The following is a 21,070-nucleotide window of genomic DNA, read 5'->3' as shown; positions in this document are numbered from 1 at the left end:
TGTGTGTGTGTGTGTGTGGGGCGCACTTTGGACAAGTATTTTCACTCGGATCAGTGGACAGGCAGGGGGGATTTTGACAGGGATCTCAGTGTGTTTGTCTGCAAATATCTGTGTGTGTGTGTGTGTGTGTGTGCCTGTGAGTGTGAGTGAGAGTGTGTGTGTGTTCCAGTGAAAGCAGCAGGAGTGGAGGTACCTGGGGTCTGTCAGAGCACAGCCTGGACAAACAAACAGTCGTCTCACTGTGCGCTGAAAGCATCGTGTAGTATTGTGTAGACGAGAGCCTTCGCCCTGCGCTCGGAGTGAAAGCTGCTCTACGCGTTCTTCTGAGAGTAGACGGCTTCGTCCCTCAGTTCAGATTTAACACGCCTCCGCTTTCTACATGACAACACAGGATAGAGTCCGCCATCTCTGCAGCATCCTCTTTCAGACCTGAGACCTTCATGTGCGACCTTCTGTCCTTCTCTTCATCAGACCCCAAACAGCTGAAGAGTCGTTATTTAGATTTTTATTCTTCTCCCTTTTTGTCCTCTTTGACTTGTTGTCCGCTCAGCCTGAAACTGTATTTCCGTCACGAGTTATGAAGCTTTGTACATTTCTTTTGTGCACACTATGAATTTTTATTGAGCTGGTAACTGATAATTACCTTCTCCTGAAGGCCGACGCCGATGAGATGACCGATATGTTTTCACGTTATTAGACAGGCTTTGGTCTTTCTATTGCAAACTTTCCGCAGCTTTCAAACACCCCTCGAGTCGCTTGGTGCTATGGCTAGCGGCTCCTGCTGCTTCGTGTGACTTTTAATACGTCCTTGTTGCCATGACGACTCTTCAGGTGACCTACAAGAGTCAGTGTGTTAAAACTTGACGACCTTTTCTCCTCTCCTCTGAGTCCTTGCAGCTCACGTTTTGAAAATTGCAAATCTTATTCTGCTCGCTGGTGACGCCGTGTAAATTCTCGCTGTCGCTGCGCCCCTCGTTCTTCTTCTCTGTGTTCAATGGCGCATGCATACCGCCACCTACTGTGTGGGAATATGTAGGCTTGTTAATAAGAAAATTAACCCCATTTTTATGTCTTTATCAGAACAATTAACAAATAACAAAAATATACAATATTCTGAATATCGGCTAATTAATAATCTGAACCAATTTATACAGAATCTACGGCCCTCAAAATCCAGAGATTAATGATTGAGTCCGCATTCCCAGTCAGAACCCGGGGTGTCACCAGGGCGGGGATCTCGAGTCATACTAGTCAGACTTTCAGGACTCTCATGATTTATCTTGACTCTGGAAATGTGTCTGTGACTTTGAAATCCCTCTAAACGTCGTCAGGTGTAAAGCTGAGAGCTTTTAAACGGTCACCTGTCCGAGTCCTTCAGCTCCCCGACCATCTGGTTCTCACGAGGCCATGCGGCACCTTTTCCACACGGATATGTGAAGATGGTCGGGGGTTATGAGACGAGGATTATATCAGCCTTTCTCCGACTTTAGAGGACTCCACAAAAAGCTGCTATTATTGTGCGCTGGAGTGTAGGATTGGTTCACAACAGAGACACACACCGCTGCACAACTAATAGATCTGCTAGTTTAATCATTTCAGCACCCCTTCCCCCCCCCCTGTACACTTTATCTCGCCCTCTCCCTCTCTCTCTCTCTCTCTCTCTGCCTCTTCCTTCTGCTTTCATTTTCCAAACTGTTTTTGTCTAAAAGCTTTCTTTGTTCCCCCTGTGTGTGTGTGTGTGTGTGTGTGTGTGTGTGTGTGTGTGTGTGTGTGTGTGTGCGTGAGTAAACTTGTTTGAGCTAATCTCGTCTCACGTGACAAAGGAAAAGGAGTTAATCCCTCACATCCCAGTAAAAGTCACTTCTGTGTGTGTTAGCAGCAGCAGTGAGCGGGATTTGTGGCTGTGTTATTGCGCTGACTTTGACTCTTATCATCACTTTCTTACTTCATTCAGTGTTTCCTGGAATAATACAAAAGCGTCTGTGTGTCTTAAAGACTGTTTTTAGTTCAGTGTGTATGTGAAGTCTTTTTGTCCCTGAGCTGAACTCATCACCATGTTTCCTGCGGTTATAACCACATAGAATGAAAGGTGACGGCCTTCTTCTCTTCTGATTCAAAGATGACTTTTATATTTTGTTCTTATTCCTCTGTTATTGGTATTCCATCATCCTCATCACTTATTCTTCTTCTTCTTCTTCCTCGTTAGCTTTAGCGTTGGGCAGCAGTAGCTCAGTTTGTAGGGACTTGGGTTGGGATCCAGAGGGTCACCGGTTGAAGTCCCGGTGCGGACCAAGTCCTGAATTGGTCTGGTATCTGTAGAGGTGCCGGTTGTCCACAAGATCCTGTTTGTGCATGTGTGTGTGAGTGTAGCATGTCTGTGTGAGGTGGTCTAGTGGTTAGTACTCGGCCCAATGTGTGGAGGCTGTAGTCCTCCGGGCAGGTGACCCAGGTTCAAATCCGGCCTGTGGGTCCCGTCTCGCATGTCATTCTCTCCCTGGTCTCTACAAAAGAAACAAACCCACAGCCTTCATGATACAAAGATGAGGCGGCGCTCTCAGATACGATGAGAGAGAGGTGTAGCAGATGGAGGAAGGGGAGGCAATGTAGGTGTTTGCTGATGTCCGCAGGTTTACACACACACACACACACACACACACACACACACACACACACACACACACACACACACACACACACACACACACACACACACACACCGGTTGATTGGAAGCTGTCTCAGGCAACCTTTATTCCATTACAGATATTGATACAAAAACTTGCTCACCTTGCAATAAGCTGAGTCCCTCCTCCTCCTCCTCGTGTCTGTCTAAGAGTGTGTGTGTGAGAGAGAGAGACCCTGCTTCACTGAATATGTAAGCATGAGACTCTCTTCTTCTATTTTTCACCCTCTCACCTGGCTCTGTGTCTCATGTTCTCTCCCTCTCTCTCTGTTTTCTCTCTCTGTGGAGTTCTGTTTATTTTATGACTCTCAGATTTCACTTTCTCACCTCCTTCAACCTCTCTCTCTCTTTTCTCTCTCGCTCTTGTTTTCTTGCCTCTGCGGGTTCACGCCACTTCTTCTTACACCACTTTTCATCTCTTTTCTTTTCTGTGTGTGTGTCTCTCTCTCTCTCTCTCTCTCTCCATCCATCTCACTGTCTTTAATCCGGACATTTTCTCAGGCCAGTTATTGTCACAGCTGTGTTTTCTCTGCAGACGCAAGTGATGAATCTACTGGACAGTGTGTCCTCTCCCTGTGTGTGTGTGTGTGTGTGTGTGTGTGTGTGTGTGTGTGTGTGTGTGTGTGTGTGTGTGTGTGTGTGTGTGTGTGTGTGTGTGTGTGTGTGTGTGTGTGTGTGTGTGTGTGTGTGTGTGTGTGTGTGTGTGTGTGTGTGTGTGTGTGTGTGTGTGTGTGTGTGTGTGTGTGTGTGTGTGTGTGTGTGTGTGTGTGTGTGTGTGTGTGTGTGTGTGTGTGTGTGTGTGTGTGTGTGTGTGTGTGTGTGTGTGTGGGCCCGTTCAGGGCAGTGCCATGGCGGTGCCTTCCCACGTCCCCATAGAGAACGTGTGGGAGACAAAAAGAGAGTGAGAAAAAAAACACAGGGCATCATTGTGCACAAATGTCTTCTCTCCCTCCTTTTCCTCCCTCAGTTTCCCCCCTTTCTCTCTCACTGGGACGCCATTGTCCGTTTGTCTGTTGTCAGATTCAGTATTATCTTTTGAAAATGAGACAGATCCTGAGAAGGAACCCTGGGGAGTCTCCCAATGTTTAGTTTTGTAATTCTGTATCGATCCCCCAAAAACACTAATGATAGATTATTAGTTCAAAAATAACATAAAGTTTTCTTCTAGTTCTTTCACACCTGCAGAAAACTCCTGGAGGAGCTGCACATGTGAACGCACACAGCCATGTCATGTCTTACGTCTGCTAAAGAGCAACTTTAAAGGTCACATATTATTTAAAACCCACTTCCCCATGTTTCTCTAACTCTAATATGTGTCTCTAGTCCGTCTACAAACCCTACTTCACTTTTCAGAAAATGTGTGCTCAAACAGGCTGTTTGGAGATTTTCCCTTCATGACATCACAAAGGGCAGTAACTCCTCCCCCAGGTGGGTGACACTCCCACAGCTAGGTGTTTGTTCTGCCCTCTGAGTCTGCCTTCTCACCCTAAACAATAGAGCATGGAGCAAGAAAGCCAGAGACACCCAATCCCTTCCAGAGAGGGGGCGTGGTCAGACACAGCTCATTTACATTTAAAGGTACAGACACAGAAACAGCCTGTTCTGAGCAGGGCTGAAATAGAGGGGTTTATAGACATGATCAAATACAGGATCAGAGTGGATTTAGAACCAGAAACTTCACAGACATGTTTTGAGGAGCTCTGAGACTTATTTAAACTGGTTGAAGAGGAGGAGAATATGTGACCTTTAAATTAAAAATCTTTATTCAGTGTTTTTACAGGTTTGAAATATCTTTACACTTTAAACTTTTGAGTATAATTGCCTGCAGCCCTGCTGGAGTTAAAGCTGCTCTCCTTCCTTTCAGACACATTCTATGAATCCTAAAAATCTTGTTAACTACGGCAGTGCATGCTGGGATGATTTTACTCCTCCATTTATTCTTACTCCTGATGTGTGTCTTTGAATGTGTGTCGTGCTGAGCTCGGTGTGGTTTGAGTCACAGCTCACGGCTGTCGACCACGTCACCTCAACAATTCCCTTAATGGGAATCTGTCCACTGGAGCTGCTTCTCCGCTGACATGACGGCACCGCTGCTCGCTGCAGTGTCCTTATTCTGACACCCTGTGTGTGTGTGTGTTGTGTGTGTGTGTGTGTGTGTGTGTACAGGGGGATGGAGGAAAAAGTCCCATTATGCTGTGAAATGATTTTTTGTGGAATAATATGCTTTGGTTATTATTTCTCGGATCCCATCTTACTGTGAAAGACTTCTTCTTCTCTTAGCCGTCTTTGAATCTTATTTAAATCTTTTCTCACTCTGCTCGAGCTGAATCTGCTGAATCACCTGAAACCATCTCGTCTCATAGCGACACTTTACCTGAACCCCCTTTATTCTGAAGCTGGTCCAGTCTGGTCTCAGCCCCACTGTTACTGGGGCCCCTTTGAAAGAACCTGAAACTAAATAAGGATGAAAACAGTAAAATGTAAATATATGATATGGAGGCTTTACAACGTCTCTGTTTCATAAGGTTTGATAAGAGAGGTTAACAAGTTGTGCAGGGATGTGAGAGGATTGTTTTCAAGTTTACAGTAAATAAAACCTTTAATCTGTACAGTCAGATACAGAAAACTGCTCTGCATTTAATTGCAACTTTGATGACTAAAGGCTGTTTAAAGAAACAACTCAATATCCTCGCCGGCCTTGAACGCGGCATGTGGCTTTTAAAGTTTGGAAGGAAGGACAAACTGTGACGGAAGCGTGCTGAAGTATTTGGAGCGAGCCGGAGCCCGGTCTGCCAACAGCGATGAAAGTGCCTGAGTAAATATGGGTTTTCTTAATGAGGCAACAGGAGAGTGCACCTGCTGCACTCTCTGACACATGCACGCAGAAGCACACACACACACACACACACACACACACACACACACACACACACACACACACACACACACACACACACACACACAGGACTAGCACAGTCCACAGGTGAATATCAGTGTTTCCGGAGTCTGTGGCTTTTCCTTGGAGCAGTGGTTTAAGACGTGGCTCTCATACTGATGTGCAGCTGCTCGCCTGCCATCGGAGCTGATTAGTGGAGCGACAGAACGAGACAACAATTCACAGAGAGAGAGAGAGAGAGAGAGAGAGAGAGAGAGAGAGAGAGAGAGAGAGAGAGAGAGAGAGAGAGAGAGAGAGAGAGAGAGAGAGAGAGAGAGAGAGAGAGAGAGAGAGAGAGAGAGAGAGAGAGAGAGAGAGAGAGAGAGAGAGAGAGAGAGAGAGAGACAGAGAGAGAGACAGAGAGAGAGACAGAGAGAGAGAGAGAGACCCACACACATCTATAGAGCGTGTACAAGAAGTGAACGTAGCTGCTGTTCTCAAACAGAGAAGCCGATATGGATGTGCCTCCATCCTGCATTCTTTCTAATCACCCGCAGGGGGCGACCCTGCAGGTGGCACCAAGAGATCGGATTTCATGGAAGCAAATGAGAAAATTATTCTATTTCTCCTTTTATTTATAACCTTTATAAATCTTTTTCTGAGGACATACTTTTAGTTCTCCTCTGATCTTGTAGTTCTCCTGTGATCTTGTAGTTCTCTTGTGATCTTGTAGTTCTCCTGAGATCTTGTAGTTCTCCTGAGATCTTGTAGTCCTCCTCTGACCTGGTGAACCTGTGAGTTCAGCTGCTCATGGCTGCGCTCGCACTGACGTCATGGTTTGTGCAGTAATTTGCGACATTTCTTTGCTTTCCTTTCAGCGCTCACATCAGACAAGTGTGAATACTCGCTCATTAATCACCTGCTCTCCGTCGAATCTCACAGCTGCACTCTTTCATTCCCCTTCTCCATCCCTCCATCTTTTTTTCCTTCTTTTCCCTTATCCTCTCTTCTCCTGAGTCCACAGTTAAATCTAAATTCAGCTCACATTGCACGATGGATTCTGTGTTTAGTGCCAAACTTTTACCGCCCCCCTCCTCCACACACACACACACACACACACACACACACACACATGCACCCAATCGTCTTTCCTTTCTCTTGACCTCTCTTTTCATTCTGTCCATTTCTGCCCGCTGCTTTTCTCCAACACCTCCTGTAGCTTTTCCTGCCTCTTATTTTTCTGTCATCCGTCCATCCATCCTACCTTCTTTTCTTCCATCTGTTTGTCCAGCTCCGGGTCGGTGTGAGAGAGGCCCAGAGGGGTTGGCATGGCAGCCTGGCACAAGCATACAAGACTCCCTGTGAGCCCCCTGGGGTGCCCCGCAGGAGGATTGGGCAACATTTATTTACTGTACATCACTCCACACCGCCCTCCTTCAGCGTCTTCTCCTTTTAGGTCTCTTTGATGCTCTTTTTGAATTTCTTCAGTGCAGCTGTTCTTTGTGCAAACTCTGGATAGGAGTGACTTATTTAAACCTCTCAGAGTTTTATGTAACAATCATTTCAAGGACAGATCATTTTATGAACCTTTCCCTTTACAGTACATCATCGGGGTGTCATTTCTCGGAGGTCTTTGAAATGCTCGATATACCTGACGTCTGTAAAACAAAGATTATTTGAAGCAGTTTTCACACATGCACGCTTAAAACTTTAGTCAACCTACAACTGAAATCTTCCCGATTTGTTCATTCACACATGTCCCTCGCAGTGGAAAGTTTGCTCTCTGGGACGGGGGGTCGGGTACAATCACTTCTATCTGAACCAGTTCTCTTGCCCGCTTCCATCGCTGCAACACCTGTTGGTTTGACCTGATAACTGCTCTCATATCTGACAAACCGAGGGGCGTCCAAAACGGCCGTGTGGGGGTGCCTTAAAACCGCCTACCTTCTCTGGTCTAAACAAATCCAGAGCATTCAGGACCAGAATCTAAAGTTAGAAGGAGGACATACTGGCTGCTGCATTGTTGTCAGAGAAGCCAGCACTTCAACATAGCATGTTTCCTTAATGTCTGATCATATAGTAAGATCACTTTATCATTTCACCCACTACACATCTTGCTTTATATTTTCAATTTCTGGATTGAATCTTCGTTCGTATTGTATGAACGTTCGTATCATTAATCATGAATAAAATATCATTTTAAGCAGTTTAAGGCTCCATGTGGGATGAGATTGCAGTTAGCGTTGCTGCCAAAGTTGATAAAAGTTGACCTCAGAGTTCCCTGATAAATATTCAGCACGCAAAATGAAGAGCCTTCCCCAACATTTGGAGGAAGGGGCGGCTGAGTCCCGACAGCATTCTCTGCACCTAGTAACATTTCCAAGGATGCAGTGTTTTCAGTTTCAGTACTTCCATCATCACATTCCTTCGTCTGTCCCGCTCAGTCTCACTCTTCACCCTTTCTTCCCTCAGTCCACCTCACACAATCCCTCCTTTAGATGAATTGCACAATGATTCTTTCAAATTCTCGTCTTCCTTCCTTCCCACACCAGTTTGCTGACACAATTGCACTCACACACATTTAAGAAAAAACCTCAGCAGGAAAAGGTGTGTGCTGAACTCGCTCCTCTACCAGTTATTGTGTGGATCAATGTTTTGAAAAGGAAGGTCGGAGCACAAGGAAGAGCTCCGTCTTATCTGCTATTTGTCTCCTCACTGCAGCACAGTGGATCTTTGAGTATAAATCGATCTCCTTTGTTTCCCTTTCTTCACATACTCACACTGAAACACGCACACACACACACACACACACACACACACACACACACACTGTCAGGGAGCTCATTAGCTGCAGTGAGTGGTGGCATGCTGGGCTCGAACGGTGAGGCTCTTGGTCATTTGGGGTTGACTGCTCGGACTGTAGCCAGCTCTTTCTCAGTGTGTGTGTGTGTGTGTGTGTGTGTGTGTGACCGTGTTTGTGTCTGTGTGTGTTTGTGTGTGTGATATCAGCTCTCTATTCTTGTTTTTGTATATTAGGGGCTTGTTCCCTCATTTGGGGTCCCACTTTGCCATCGCCTGACGTGTGCAGTTGGCATCAAACCACACGCAATGCCACACAGGATGGCAAACACACACACACACACACACACACACAAACACACAGCCTTTCCTAGTGGCCCGACATTACCTTTGTACCAAAAAGTACTCTGCCAACCTTTGTACCGCTGCATGCCTTTAATCGTTCCTCAGCCTGTTCTGCTCAGCGACTTCCCCCCCGACATATATCAAATTATGAAAACAATATTATTGACCTTAAACAGAATTTTTAACCTCCTCTCCCCTTTTTATGAAAAGCATTATAAATGAAGATGATGTAATTACAGCTACGATTAGATCGCAATAATTATCATGATGGTTTTATCGCCCACGCCTTTTTACATTTATAAAGTGAGCGAGATGTTTTTGCAGGTTAAGTACACACTGCTGAAATAGAATGTGTGAAATATAAAACAGGAAGTCACTAGACTCAAGGTTGTCAAAGTACCCCGAACACAGATCCAGGATCAGAGCTGACAGGACGAGGAATAAGAGTAAATCTGTGAGGTCGTTTGTGTCCGTGTGTTACTGATTTAACTCTGACAGCTGTGTTTCAGTTCACTCATTAACCGCTCTTCATGGCCTAGGAAGGTGTGGCTCCAGCTGAGCTCTTGATTGGCTGTTGGAGAAACTTAAGCCCTTTATCAACAGCCTGCGCCCACTCCAGTTCCTTGACTTGTTTTTTTTCTCTCTCTGGACTTTTCTTATCCATAAAGCATGACTCCCCCCCCCCCCCCCTCCCCCCTGTTTTTTATCCTCGCCTCCAGCTCAGAATCCTAAACAGTTTTTTTTTACATCTTCCCACAAAAGCCTGGCATCTCGTGTCGTGTGTAAAATTTATGACATCACTTGTGGTACAGTCCTCTGAGGGTTTTATGATCCTGTGTGTGTGTGTGTGTGTGTGTGTGTGTGTGTGTGTGTGTGTGTGTGTGTGTGTGTGTAGTTAATTCAATGACCCTGTAAGAAAGCTTGTTTCTTCCTGTTCCTGAGAGTATCACCATTAGCCGTCATCTGTGATTCCAGCTCCATCGTTTTAAAAGAATGTAAGGAGTCGAGGTTTGATGGAAGTAAAGCGTATCGTCTCAGCGTTCAGAGTATTTATCAAACATAACACATTTTCATTTTCTCCAACCAACCCTTTAATGAGCTGCTGGAGCGCTCTAATGGGTCCAAAAAAGCAAGTTAAAGACAGAAGTGGGCGTGTGGCTCAGCTGTTATTGTGAACTGCTCCATCAGTCAGTTGTCTTTAGAAACTGTCATCACAACTTTGCATCCGCATCGACTCTGTAACGTCTGCAATTCATTCATGAATTATCAAGGAGCACATGACGATGTATTACCATATCATTGTTTTTAGCACAGCCCTTGTTTCTTCTAAATCAAATCTTGAAGCTGAAATTCTTAGTTGGTTATGTTTTATGGAGTCATATTTCGTGAAGTCCTTGCGTCGTTGCCCTGGTTCCTCCAGCGATGATTTATCTTCTTATCTCTACTTGAAGTATGCCTCACCCTCAGCCTTTCTGTTGCCCCGGCCGCCAGAGGACAATGAGTCCAGGAGAACCCGTTCATCTGGGATCAATTAACCCCAGTTAGGCTGGCTCGGCCGAGCACCCTCCACATAATGATAGGCTTTCACCCAGAGATGCCTTTGCTCTGGATGGGTCTGTTTGTTTTCCTCCTCTAGTCTGAAGCAGAACTCGAGGGGTGCATCTGGGAAGCTCTATTTCTGCGCTCTTGTTTTTTGGGTCTTTGGAGTTTCCTTTGCGTTTCAACTCGTAATTTAAACTTAGGGTTGGCTATCACGAATGTGCCCGGGAATGCGATGCAGAACGGCATCTTGGGAAGAACGGCGGTCGGCATTTGATGTCGGAAACCCCAAATCGCTCCCCACATGTATCCTCTCTCCATTTGGCCTCTGTTGTTTCCCTCTGTTTGTGTTCATTCCTAACCAACATATAGGACTAAAGTGGATCCGTGAAGGTATTTCAAGGCGAGTCAACCAGTTCAAGCTTTCAACGTGAAGAGTACGGTTTGGTACTGAAATGGTTAAAGGTTAAAGGTTAAGCCAAGATTGGAATCAGTTTGAATCATGCAATCTAAAAAAGACCCAGTACTGCTGAGGACTCTGAGACCAGAACTCAAAGTCCAGTACAAACGTTTAACTCCCAAACTGGGACACGCCCCCTTCTTTTCGCCCATGCTCCCCCAAAGTTCTCCATCATGTCTTTCCCAAATCAGTAAAGCCGCCTCTTCCAAGCACCGATGAGTTGATAAGCTTGAGTCAGGCATTTCAGGCGTACCCTCTGAAGGAGCGCCCTCTTGGATTGCAGTTCTGCAGAACTTAACGGTCACCTTGTCACAGGAAGTCGACCCCGGCTTTGACCTCTCATAAAGAGGGTTCATTTCACACCGCTTGGTTGAGGTGTGAAGAAATAAACAAAGGTGCACAGCTTCTCCACAAAAGACGACTTGAAATCTTTAAATAATGCCGGCCAGTTTGAAGTGATGAATCTCAGACTCTGACTTTAGAAAGGCCGCTGTTGGTCAGCTTGTTGGAGGCAGATAGTCCGTTATCTGACGTTTTTCAGAACGGGCACAAGTGTAAAGCATAAAAGTACTTTATTTATCTTCTGAGCACGATAAGAAGCTCAGGGAAGGTGATCATTGACCCCTATAAAACAGCGACCAGTGAACTAGTGAGCTTTACAGTTTACACAAGAAGGTGTATGTGTGTGTGTGTTTGTGTGTGGCTAAAAATAGCAGGCTTAGCTCCTGTTTTCATTCACGGGTGATGGTGTCTACAAGGTGCCAAGTGTCACAACGGTTCATCACAGCATCGTTGTGTCTGTCTCTGTGTGTGTGTGTGTGTGTGTGTGTGTGTGTGTGTGCATCTGTATGTTTTCTAAACACTTGAGTCCACCAGGCCACAGGGGCTGTGTTCCAAGAAGTGCGAACCTGGTTCCAGAGTCAGTTTAATCCTGCCATGCATAGAAATGTAGTCAATCTGGATATCTGAGAATCAGAACAGTCTCTTGTACCTTTTTGCTTTGCTGTGTAAATAAAACCGTCGCTCTGGGCGTAAAAAGAGAACTACCACTGTTGTGACAATAATTATTATACAATATATAACAAAGAGTACGCCCCCCCCCCCCCGCCACAGATTTTACTGAACTCTACCGTTGCAATAATGAGCCTCAAACCAACAGCCTGAACATTTGAAAGGACTGACCAGAAACCAGTCTATCAACTTGATCAGGGTCAAGTGCAGCTCTCTTCTATTTACAATATAACCTGCTGATGAGAACAGATCGCGTTCAGAGCGCACGCACGTTCCTGGAGCACAAATATTAGCGTGCCAGCTTGGAGAGTTGCAGGTTTGTAGTGACCCTGTGTCTCTCCACCAATCAGTGAGCTGCAGTCTGCAGAGAGACGAGTCTCCCTCGTGTCAGTTTGCATCTCCTGAATCCCGCCCCTGAAACATTACTGTCTTCATTTACTGAGGTCAAGAGGTCATGAAATGATCATGTCACGCTTAGAGCGCCCTCTGCTGGATCAAACTGAAAACTGCTTCAGGTGGCCTGATGAGCTGACAGACTGAATATTTTGAATTCAAACGGCTCATTACAGTTCGAATGTGAACTTTTTTCCCCCAGCTTCGAATAAATGTTCAAACTTCGAATAACAAATGACAGCTGGAGATGACACACTGCAAAGGGCGGGGCTTGGATAATCGAAATCGCAGCACAGCCTCTGGTAATCATCGTTTGCACGACATGTCTGTACTTTTGTCTCTTCTCTTGTAGCCGATTTTTCTCATTCAGTCTGGACCTGATTTATGCCAAACGTTCAGCTTTGTCTCGTCATCTTCTCCTCTGCATCCCAGAAAAACACAGTTAACAAAATAAATACCTCGATTATTCTCAGGTTATATTAATGATGACATCATAGACCAGAGCACCGACTACACCAAGACAAAAGGAAGCAAGCTGGTGAGCAGAATTATTTCCAAAAGACGAGACAGCTTTGAATTTTCCAGAAAGACTATTCTCTCTGAAAACCAAATTGCAGATTTGTTCTGCTGTACGCTGCTTTCAGTAGAACTAAATGTAGTTGAGCACCCTCTTCAGGCCCTCTCACGAGCAGAGAGACCCTCAGGGAGTTAGAAAGTGTAGCACTTTGCATTTAGGAATGAGGCTACAGCGCTGTGCTTTCCAGTCCCTGTGTCCCTCTTCACTGTGGGCTCCTCCAGACGAGCGGGATGCAAAGAGGATTGGGGATGCATCGGTCTAACATTGGTCGTGTCATGTCAGAGTAGTACTGCCATGTAGAACACCTGGCTGCTGATTCAGAGAGGAGGTTTTTTATTGGGAACAGGAAGTCACCTGTTCAAACTCTGATCCATGTTCTTGGTCAAACATGAGAGTAGAAGTTGGCATTGTGGGAATCTTTGGTACATTGGTATCAGTATTGGAAATCATATAAAGTTATTTTAAACATCAGTTTCAACCCTGATTTTCACAATGGATGCTTCTCTATAAAAATGTAGTGGGTGCAAAATAATGTAATAGATCAGTTTTTCAGGGCTGAATTAAAAAACGTGCTTAACCCTAAGTCAGACTTTTGTACAAATGTTCTGACTGTATAAACATGGACGTAGCGTCAGTGACATCACACATTGGTTTTTGAAGAAGTGTTTCGAAGCCTAACGATGGCGGTCGCCATATCAAAAACGATTCTAACTTTCTGTCAATCTAGTAACAGACAAAGAGGGGGAGCTGGGGCGGGGCTTCTGCCTCGTGCCAAACAGCTACACCACGCCCACCTGTCAGTCAAACCACGCCCCTAACTATGCAACTCTATGTCTGAACGGCCTTTCAGATAGGATGCGTCACGCTGAAGGTTACGCTCGTCTGTGCACTCTCTTCCTGCTCTGCACTCGACCCCGCGAATGTGTCTGTAGATGTTGTAATAAGTCATGAAGCTGCAGTAATGTCGTCTGCTATTGGCCCACCGTCTGGTCAGTCTGTAATTACAGTCATCAGAGGAAGAAGCATTCGCAGTGTAGAACAATCTTTGCTGCAAAGATAACCTGGCAGCGTCCATCTGTGGACGTTCAGTTCATGTTTGTCAAATCCAACAGAAGCAAACCAGAAAGTCCCACGCTGCTGAAATCTCCGTTTAGTCCTCGATTGAGCCCTGGACTCGGATTCAGACTCCTTTCTGTGATGTTGTGTCCGATCAAGAGGAAGTCATTAGTGCCTCCGTTCATGTTCCCCGCCCAGGAGCGTTTTGCTGAGCGGAGCTGGTGTCTGGGTGGGGACCAGGGCTTCCTGTCTCTTGTCCTGCTGACTGGACTTCTTTTTCTGTGTTTAAGAGAGTGTGTGTGTGTGTGTGTGTGTGTGTGTGTGTGTGTGTGTGTGTGTGTGTGTGTGTGTGTGTGTGTGTGTGTGTGTGTGTGTGTGTGTGTGTGTGTGTGTGTGTGTGTGTGTGTGTGTGTGTGTGTGTGTGTGTGTGTGTGTGTGTGTGTGTGTGTGTGTGTGTGTGTGTGTGTGTGTGTGTGTGTGTGTGTGTGTGTGTGTGTGTGTGTGTGTGTGTGTGTGTGTGTGTGTGTGTGTGTGTGTGTGCATGTGGGGCGGCTGTTATGCCGGGGTCATAGCAGAGGTTGAAGCTTGACCGGTTTGGAGACAAAGAGAAGTTATTGGGCAGAGTGTGAGGGTGTGTGAATGTCTGTATAATGTACCTTTGTGCTCCTCTGTGTTCTCCCACACTGACCTGTTGGCTGACCTCAGACTCCGAACTGTCCAGAGGTCTCTTGGGTCGTTGTAATTTTAAAAAAGCATGCAGAGCCCGTCAGCAGTAGGGATGTTCAAACCAATAAGATGTGTAGTGAGTGAAATGATAAAGTGATCTTACTATATGATCAGACATTAATGAAACATGCTATGTTGAAGTGCTGGCTTCTCTGACAACAATGCAGCAGCCAGTATGTCCTCCTTCTAACTTTAGATTCTGGTCCTGAATGCTCTGGATTTGTTTGGACCAGAGAAGGTAGGCGGTTTTAAGGCACCCCCACACGGCCGTTTTGGACGCCCCTCGATTTGCCTACAACAGCACAAAATGCACCATTAAAATCGCACATGAGCTCAGTTTAAGATATTGATGCCGTCCTTTAAACAATCCCTCTCTATCCATCTTCCTTACTCGACTCGGTATAAAGCCTCATGTCTCTTTCTGACTCATTCATTCGTCTAAATCATTGAACTACACCTTCAGAGAAATCTATAGTTACACACTGTCCTCTTGATGAGCAGCATGTTGGATGTTACCGTGCACTGAAAGCTCAGCTCACACTCTTGCTGCGTTGTTTTTTCAGATGTATGGCCGCTACACCCAGGAGCTCGGGGTGTACGCCAAAGAGGAGGCGGCGCGGCTGAGGGAGAGCGGGCAGAGGCGATCGGTCAGCGAGCGGAGCCGGACTCTGGACCTTCTGGAGTACGACAAGGGACGCTGTGCCAAGTGTCGAAGTAAGTGTCACACAAGAGAGGACTGAGATGGATTCAAAAGACTAAACTCTGACTCTTCTGACTTTCTCTGTTTCTTCTCTGCATATATGACACAGTGGATATTACCCAGAATGCATTAGTAAGATGTTCCTTTCTGAAACACAGGAAGGTCAGGAGCAGCATCTCATGCCATGTCATGTATCATATTGTGCTCCTGTAGTTTGAGCACTAATAAAGGGGCGGAGACTTCAGAGTCAAACACTCCGAAGTTTCCGTCTTTAAAGAAAGTTTGAAGGGCGCCGATAGCCTGCCGGTTGTGACGCGTGCCCCGTGTGTAGAGGCTGTGGTCATTGGTCCGACCTCGGTCCTTTGCTGCACATCCCCCCCCCCCCCCCTCTCCTCCCAGCGTCTCCTGTCTCTCTTCAGCTGTCCTGTCACATGAAGGGAAATATCGCCCAAAAATGTAAAAAAGGTTTTAAAATCAAAAATACGAGCACATATGCATGATTTTAAAAAACGTGTTTCTGTCCACATCTGAAAGTTCCAGTTAAGAAAAGGTTGAGGAAAATGTTCCATACTTTGATACTTTTCAATGCCACATGTTTTAAAGTGATCCAGTCTCCTTTATTTGAACGATCACTGGAATCAAAGAACACAAACTTTAGAAAAACTTCCGATCTTCAGCAATCTGCAGCAGTAAGCTTAAAGTCCATCTCTGCTCTGACACTGACTTCCTGTCCGCTCCGCTCTCTGGAGGCCTTGATGCTTTACAGTCAGATATAAAAAGTACAGAAGAGGATCTCTCGACGATCATCGCATCGACGATCATTTATTCTGAATCTGTGGACGCAGACATGTAAATGAAAACCACATCACCATGCACGAGTGGATCCATGTGATTCCCTCACATTTCTCCTCCTGGTGCTGCTGTGGAAACTAATGATTAAAAGTGTGTATGTGCACCTGTGTGTGTACCTGTGTGTGTGTGTGCAGCAGCTGATAATGAGATTAGATAGGACCGTGTTTGGGACCCATAACAGGATATAAAAGGCTGTAAACACAAGTGTGGAATGTCATTCAGATGCATGTGGAAGGGGAAAAGACTGCAAACACTCTGTCACACACACACACACACACACACACACACACACATACACACACACACACATACACACACACACACACACACACCTAGAGTTGCAGGTGTGTTTTGGATCGAGTGTTATTTGACTTTGTGACCTGTCAGACCAGCCACACTATCTCCCTTTGTCTCTTTCTGTCTCTCACACTCCTTTCTTACTCCTATCAGATCTTTTTCTCACAGCATGCACCTTGTTTCATATCAGCTGATCCCTCGGGGGGTGGGGGGGGGGGGGCAGCAGCTCAGTCTGTGCGGACTTGGTTTGAGAACCGTTGTCTCGGTGTGGACCAAAGTATGGAGGTTGATCTGTCCATTAGTGCATGTTCACAGATCCTGTTTGTGCATGTGTGTGTGTTTCACACCTCCAGTGTGTGTGTGAGAAACAAGTCTCTCATCACAGAGTGTAAATAAAACAATATATATATGCATTTCCTTTGTTGGAGAAAGTCACCTGTTGTCCTCAAGGCGCTGTGTTTACAGGTGATGCAGAGTATACTGCAGATGTGAATAAAAGCTGCTTCATATAAAGATTTATTTGGATTTCAATGAAATATAAAAAAAAGTTAAATGATTGACGAAAAAGACTCCATTATTAAACTTTAAAGCTTTCCTTCTCCACCTGTTTCACACATGAACAAGAGATGAAGAACCTAAGAGATGAGTTGTTAGGAGAGAGAGAGAGAGAGAGGAATATTTATTGAGGCTCGAGCTCATGCAGAACATTTCGGGATCGATCCTCGATGTGGCAAACGGACGATTTGTGACTGAAGGGAGGAGCTGCAAAACAACGAGGACATCAGTAATTACTAAAAGAGAACGAGTAGAGTCAAGAATGTCTCTGGGTAAAGTTCATGCATGAATCAAATCAGTGCTGAAGAACTGCTGAGCGTGTCAGGAACATCCTCCATGTGCAGCTTCCTGTTCAGTGTAAAAGGAGCGCCCTCTGCTGTTTACAAGGTGTCAGTGCACGCAGAGTTATTCTTCTCTTTTAGATATTCTTGCTGCAGACCTGCGCGCGTGTGTGTGAGCGTGTGTGTGAGCGTGTGTGTGAGCGTGTGTGTGTGTGTGTGTGTGTGTGTGTGTGTGTGTGTGTGTGTGTGAGCGTGTGTGTGCGTGTGAGCGTGTGTGTGTGTGTGTGCGTGTGTGTGTGTGTGTGTGTCCTCGGCTCTCATCTCAGTGATGAGTTTTGCTGTTGTTTCTCTGCCGGCTGATGAGTCAGCTGTCAATCTGCCTCTTCCTCCTGTTTTCATCCTCTTTGGAAGGATCAAGACACGGACATGCCGCCAATTGAATTGATCCGTCCCTCAGCAGGTTGCTGCAGGAGACCTAATCTGGATCGCTTTGCAGAAACACACATACACATACACACACACACACACTTTTCACAAGGCAAATATAAACACACAGGCTAAGGTAAAGGCGTAAAATAAAGAGTCAACAGGCTGAAAATATATGTACATATAAAGTGACACAGTGCTGTGGATAATGAGTGCAGCTGCTGAGGGAGACAGGGAGCTACTCTCACTGACACACTCACATACACACACACGCGCGCGCACACACACACACAGTGCTATCCTGCTAGGATCGGCACTATCTATTCTCTCTATTACTGCTCCCTCGTGCTGTTTCTGCATCTCCCTTTTTACTTGCTGCTGTTAAATGTCGCTGAGTGTTGCAGGTAGCAACAGAATCTCATCTGCGCTGTCTGTCCCTGGAGGAGCTGTCATCATTCTTACTCCGTGTGTGTGTGTGTGTGTGTGTGTGTGTGTTTTGGTGTGTTGTTTGCAGATGAACAACAGATAGCATGTCTCTAATTATTACCAGCAGTACTTCAGGCAGAACAAGTTTCAGTCACAAAATTCAGAAGCTCTACAGTTAGCTAAACAAACAGCTTAGTTCATACAGGGTTCCCTTTTATGCTTGTAAATGTTGAATGGAGGCTGCAGGGTGGTGCAGTGGTTATCTGTGTCCCCTCACAGTGAGGAGGTTCCTGATTTGAATCCCCGTCCTTCAGGATCCTCTCTGTGTGGAGTTTGCATGTTCTCCCCGTGCATGTGTGGGTTCTCTCCGGGTACTCCGTCTTCCTCTCACAGTCCAAAGACATGCTCGTTAGGTTAACTGCTGACTCTAAATTGTCTGTAGGTGTGAATGTGAGTGTGGCTGGTTGTCTGTCTCTATATGTCAGCCCTGTGATTGGCTGGATGTGGGTGTAACCCCGCCCCTTGCTTATTGACGCCTTGGATTGGCTGTTCTGATTCAAGACACGGCAGTAAGAAATACGTACCGGATCAAAATAAGAAATAAAGATAAAAAATGTGATGTGAGTATTGAACAGGAGATCTCTGCAGAGTCTTGCAAACTTGACTCAATGAAAAACAATGTTTTCTAGGTTGGTATGAGCGTCGCACATTCGGGTTATTGACCTGTTTACACTCAGATTGCAGAGTTCATCATAAATACTAAATAATGGAGTCTACAGGTGTTAAAGGTGAAACAAGTCCGGGGTCAGACAGAACGCCTAACCCTCGGAGGGATGACTTCCTGTGGCGTTCTGTGGTGCATCTTGTTGTAATGAGTCTTAACCACTTTGTAACTGTGAGAGAGCAATCAATACATTTAAATTTGACTTGATCGTCTTCTTTTTTCTAAACTAAACTTGTGGATAACTAGTGAAGTAGATTTTCTCTTTTCAGTTAGAGAGTGTCTCTGACATTTCTGCAGCGGATGCATCACAGCGCTGCTGAAACTGAGACCTGTGAATTTTTAGAATCTATTGGTTGTTCAGCTTTTAACTGGTGACTTTGAAAGCTTCACTGCTTCTCCCCCTGCAGCTCTACTCCTCATCTATCATCCCCTGAGGAGGCAGAGCGCCTTCGTGCATCATCAGCCGTGCCACCTCTGACCTCTCCAACGCTGAGGAAGAGCTGAGTGGATGTTTTCGTTGCTTCAGATCAAACAATCATGAACTTGTTCTGGTTCCCCGTTTAGAGAAATAGACATTTATTGGGGTCTGGTGAAACCCTGAGGTGGTCTCACAAAGCTGCGTCATCTGCAGCAAAGAATAACCTGCAGAGATTTTCAACAGAGCTCAGCAGGTAACTTAAGGACAGAATGCCTCAGTATTTTTAACTACTGTTACCTCTGTGGGTTAAAGATGGAGTCAGCAGCTTCCTCCTTCAAAATAAAATACAGACTTCTCCTAAAGTGAAGCTGCTCCATCTTCCCTTCTGGGCCTCCGTACATGTGTGTTGGTGACTGTGTCTGCAGAGACTCTGTCCTCTGACTGGATTTTACTGTTCTGCTTTGTTCTGGTTGACTCGGGACGTTTCCCCCCGCGCCATGTTGGAGACAAAGAGGACGCCAAGTCAGCATATCGGGCACAACATTCTCTCCAGAGTTTCCGAGGAGATGTCTCACCTCGAGCAGGCGTTCATGTGCATTTTTTTTCTACATCTGGAACTCGATTTTCCGATGTGTCTGAAGCCACTTGAATGCAGCATCTCAGACTATTCACAACAAACACTCTTAAGGATAGACCACCACAGGGCACTGAGTCACCATGTTTCTGTTTCCAATCATTTATTTTCTATAGGACTGTTCCTGTAAGTGGCCGTGTTGAAAGTGCGTTTGGATTCTGTTGGATTCAGAAGTATTTGCTTCTTATCAGCCGTGCAAAAAAACGAGGCTTAAGCAGACGTGACCATCGTGACTGAACGCTTGACATCGCTATTTGTAGTGCAGGGCTGCTGCTAAAAATACATGAATTTAACAATACCTGCCAACTGTTTTCAGAGATGAATATGTTCCCTCCTCAGGGGGCGCTTGGATCACAAAACCTCAGATGGGAGAGCGCTGGGTCCTGCTGGGTCAGGTCAGCCGTCTTCAGTGGTGTCAGAAGAACTCAGATGTTTAACTCAAGTCGAGGAGTTATGAGCCAGAATGACTCATTCTGCAGAAACGTTACCCCTGTTAGAGATTTAGTAATCATGTTGACATTGTTAAATTGACCTGAAAGGACTCCTGGACCATCAGTGGTTCCCACATCTTTATCCTTTTGAGAGCCGTGACAGAAAAACGTCCAGTAAGATGTGTAGTGAGTGAAATGATAAAGTGACCTTACTATATGATCAGACATTAAGGAAACATGTTATGTTGAAGTGCTGGCTTCTCTGACAACAATGCAGCAGCCAGTATGTCCTCCTTCTAACTTTAGATTCTGGTCCTGAATGCTCTGGATTTGTTTGGACCAGAGAAGGTAGGCGATTTTAAGGCACCCCCCACACGGCCCTTTTGGACGCCCCTCGGTTTGCCAGATATGAGAGCAGTTATCAGGTCAAACCAACAGGTGTTGCAGCGATGGAAGCGGGCAAGAGAACTGGTTCAGATAGAAGTGATTGTACCCGACCTAAAAAGCCTCTGCATGTTTCTAATAAGCTCCACGAGCAGAAACGTGCTCAAACTAGGATCAACATTGGAGATGCTTTTCGAACAATGACAAACCAAATTGAAACAGAATGTTTCTCCTTTGATGTTGTTTAGCCATTGCTGCGATGTTCATAAAGCGTCCAGAGAAGCTGACGTCTTCAAATGTTATCTTTCCCATCAGTGTGTCTGAATTTGGATCTAATGAATCCTTTTAATAAATGTGTTGGTTAAAGCCTCTGTGTTTGGAGGTTTGGAACCGTCTGCAGGCTGGTCATAAATACTCAGAGTTAAACACTCGGGCCTGATGAAGGCGGCTGGCAGCTGGAAGCAGCCAGACCAGACGGGT

General features: G+C 45.6%; 2 protein-coding genes across 2 annotated transcripts in view; one reads left to right on the top strand and one right to left on the bottom strand.

Annotated features, from left to right (window-relative positions):
• LOC132980179 (chloride channel protein 2-like) overlaps nt 1–21,070 on the top strand; it is a 121,832-nt gene that overhangs the window by 17,886 nt on the left and 82,876 nt on the right. The window contains exon 2 of the mRNA XM_061046152.1: nt 15,026–15,176. Coding sequence (XP_060902135.1) covers nt 15,026–15,176 — 151 coding nt within the window. The remainder of the gene's footprint in view (nt 1–15,025; nt 15,177–21,070) is intronic.
• The window catches only part of fam131ab (family with sequence similarity 131 member Ab), a 130,928-nt gene continuing 126,133 nt past the window's right edge, over nt 16,276–21,070 (bottom strand). The window contains exon 7 of the transcript XR_009674142.1: nt 16,276–16,346. The gene's annotated coding sequence lies outside the window, so the exon portion shown is untranslated. The remainder of the gene's footprint in view (nt 16,347–21,070) is intronic.

This window comes from Labrus mixtus, chromosome 9, assembly GCF_963584025.1.
Source record: "Labrus mixtus chromosome 9, fLabMix1.1, whole genome shotgun sequence".
In the NCBI taxonomy this organism is placed as follows: Eukaryota; Metazoa; Chordata; class Actinopteri; order Labriformes; family Labridae; genus Labrus; species Labrus mixtus.
The sequence above is the reverse complement of the archived record's forward strand: the minus strand, read 5'-3'. Positions and strand labels throughout refer to the sequence as shown.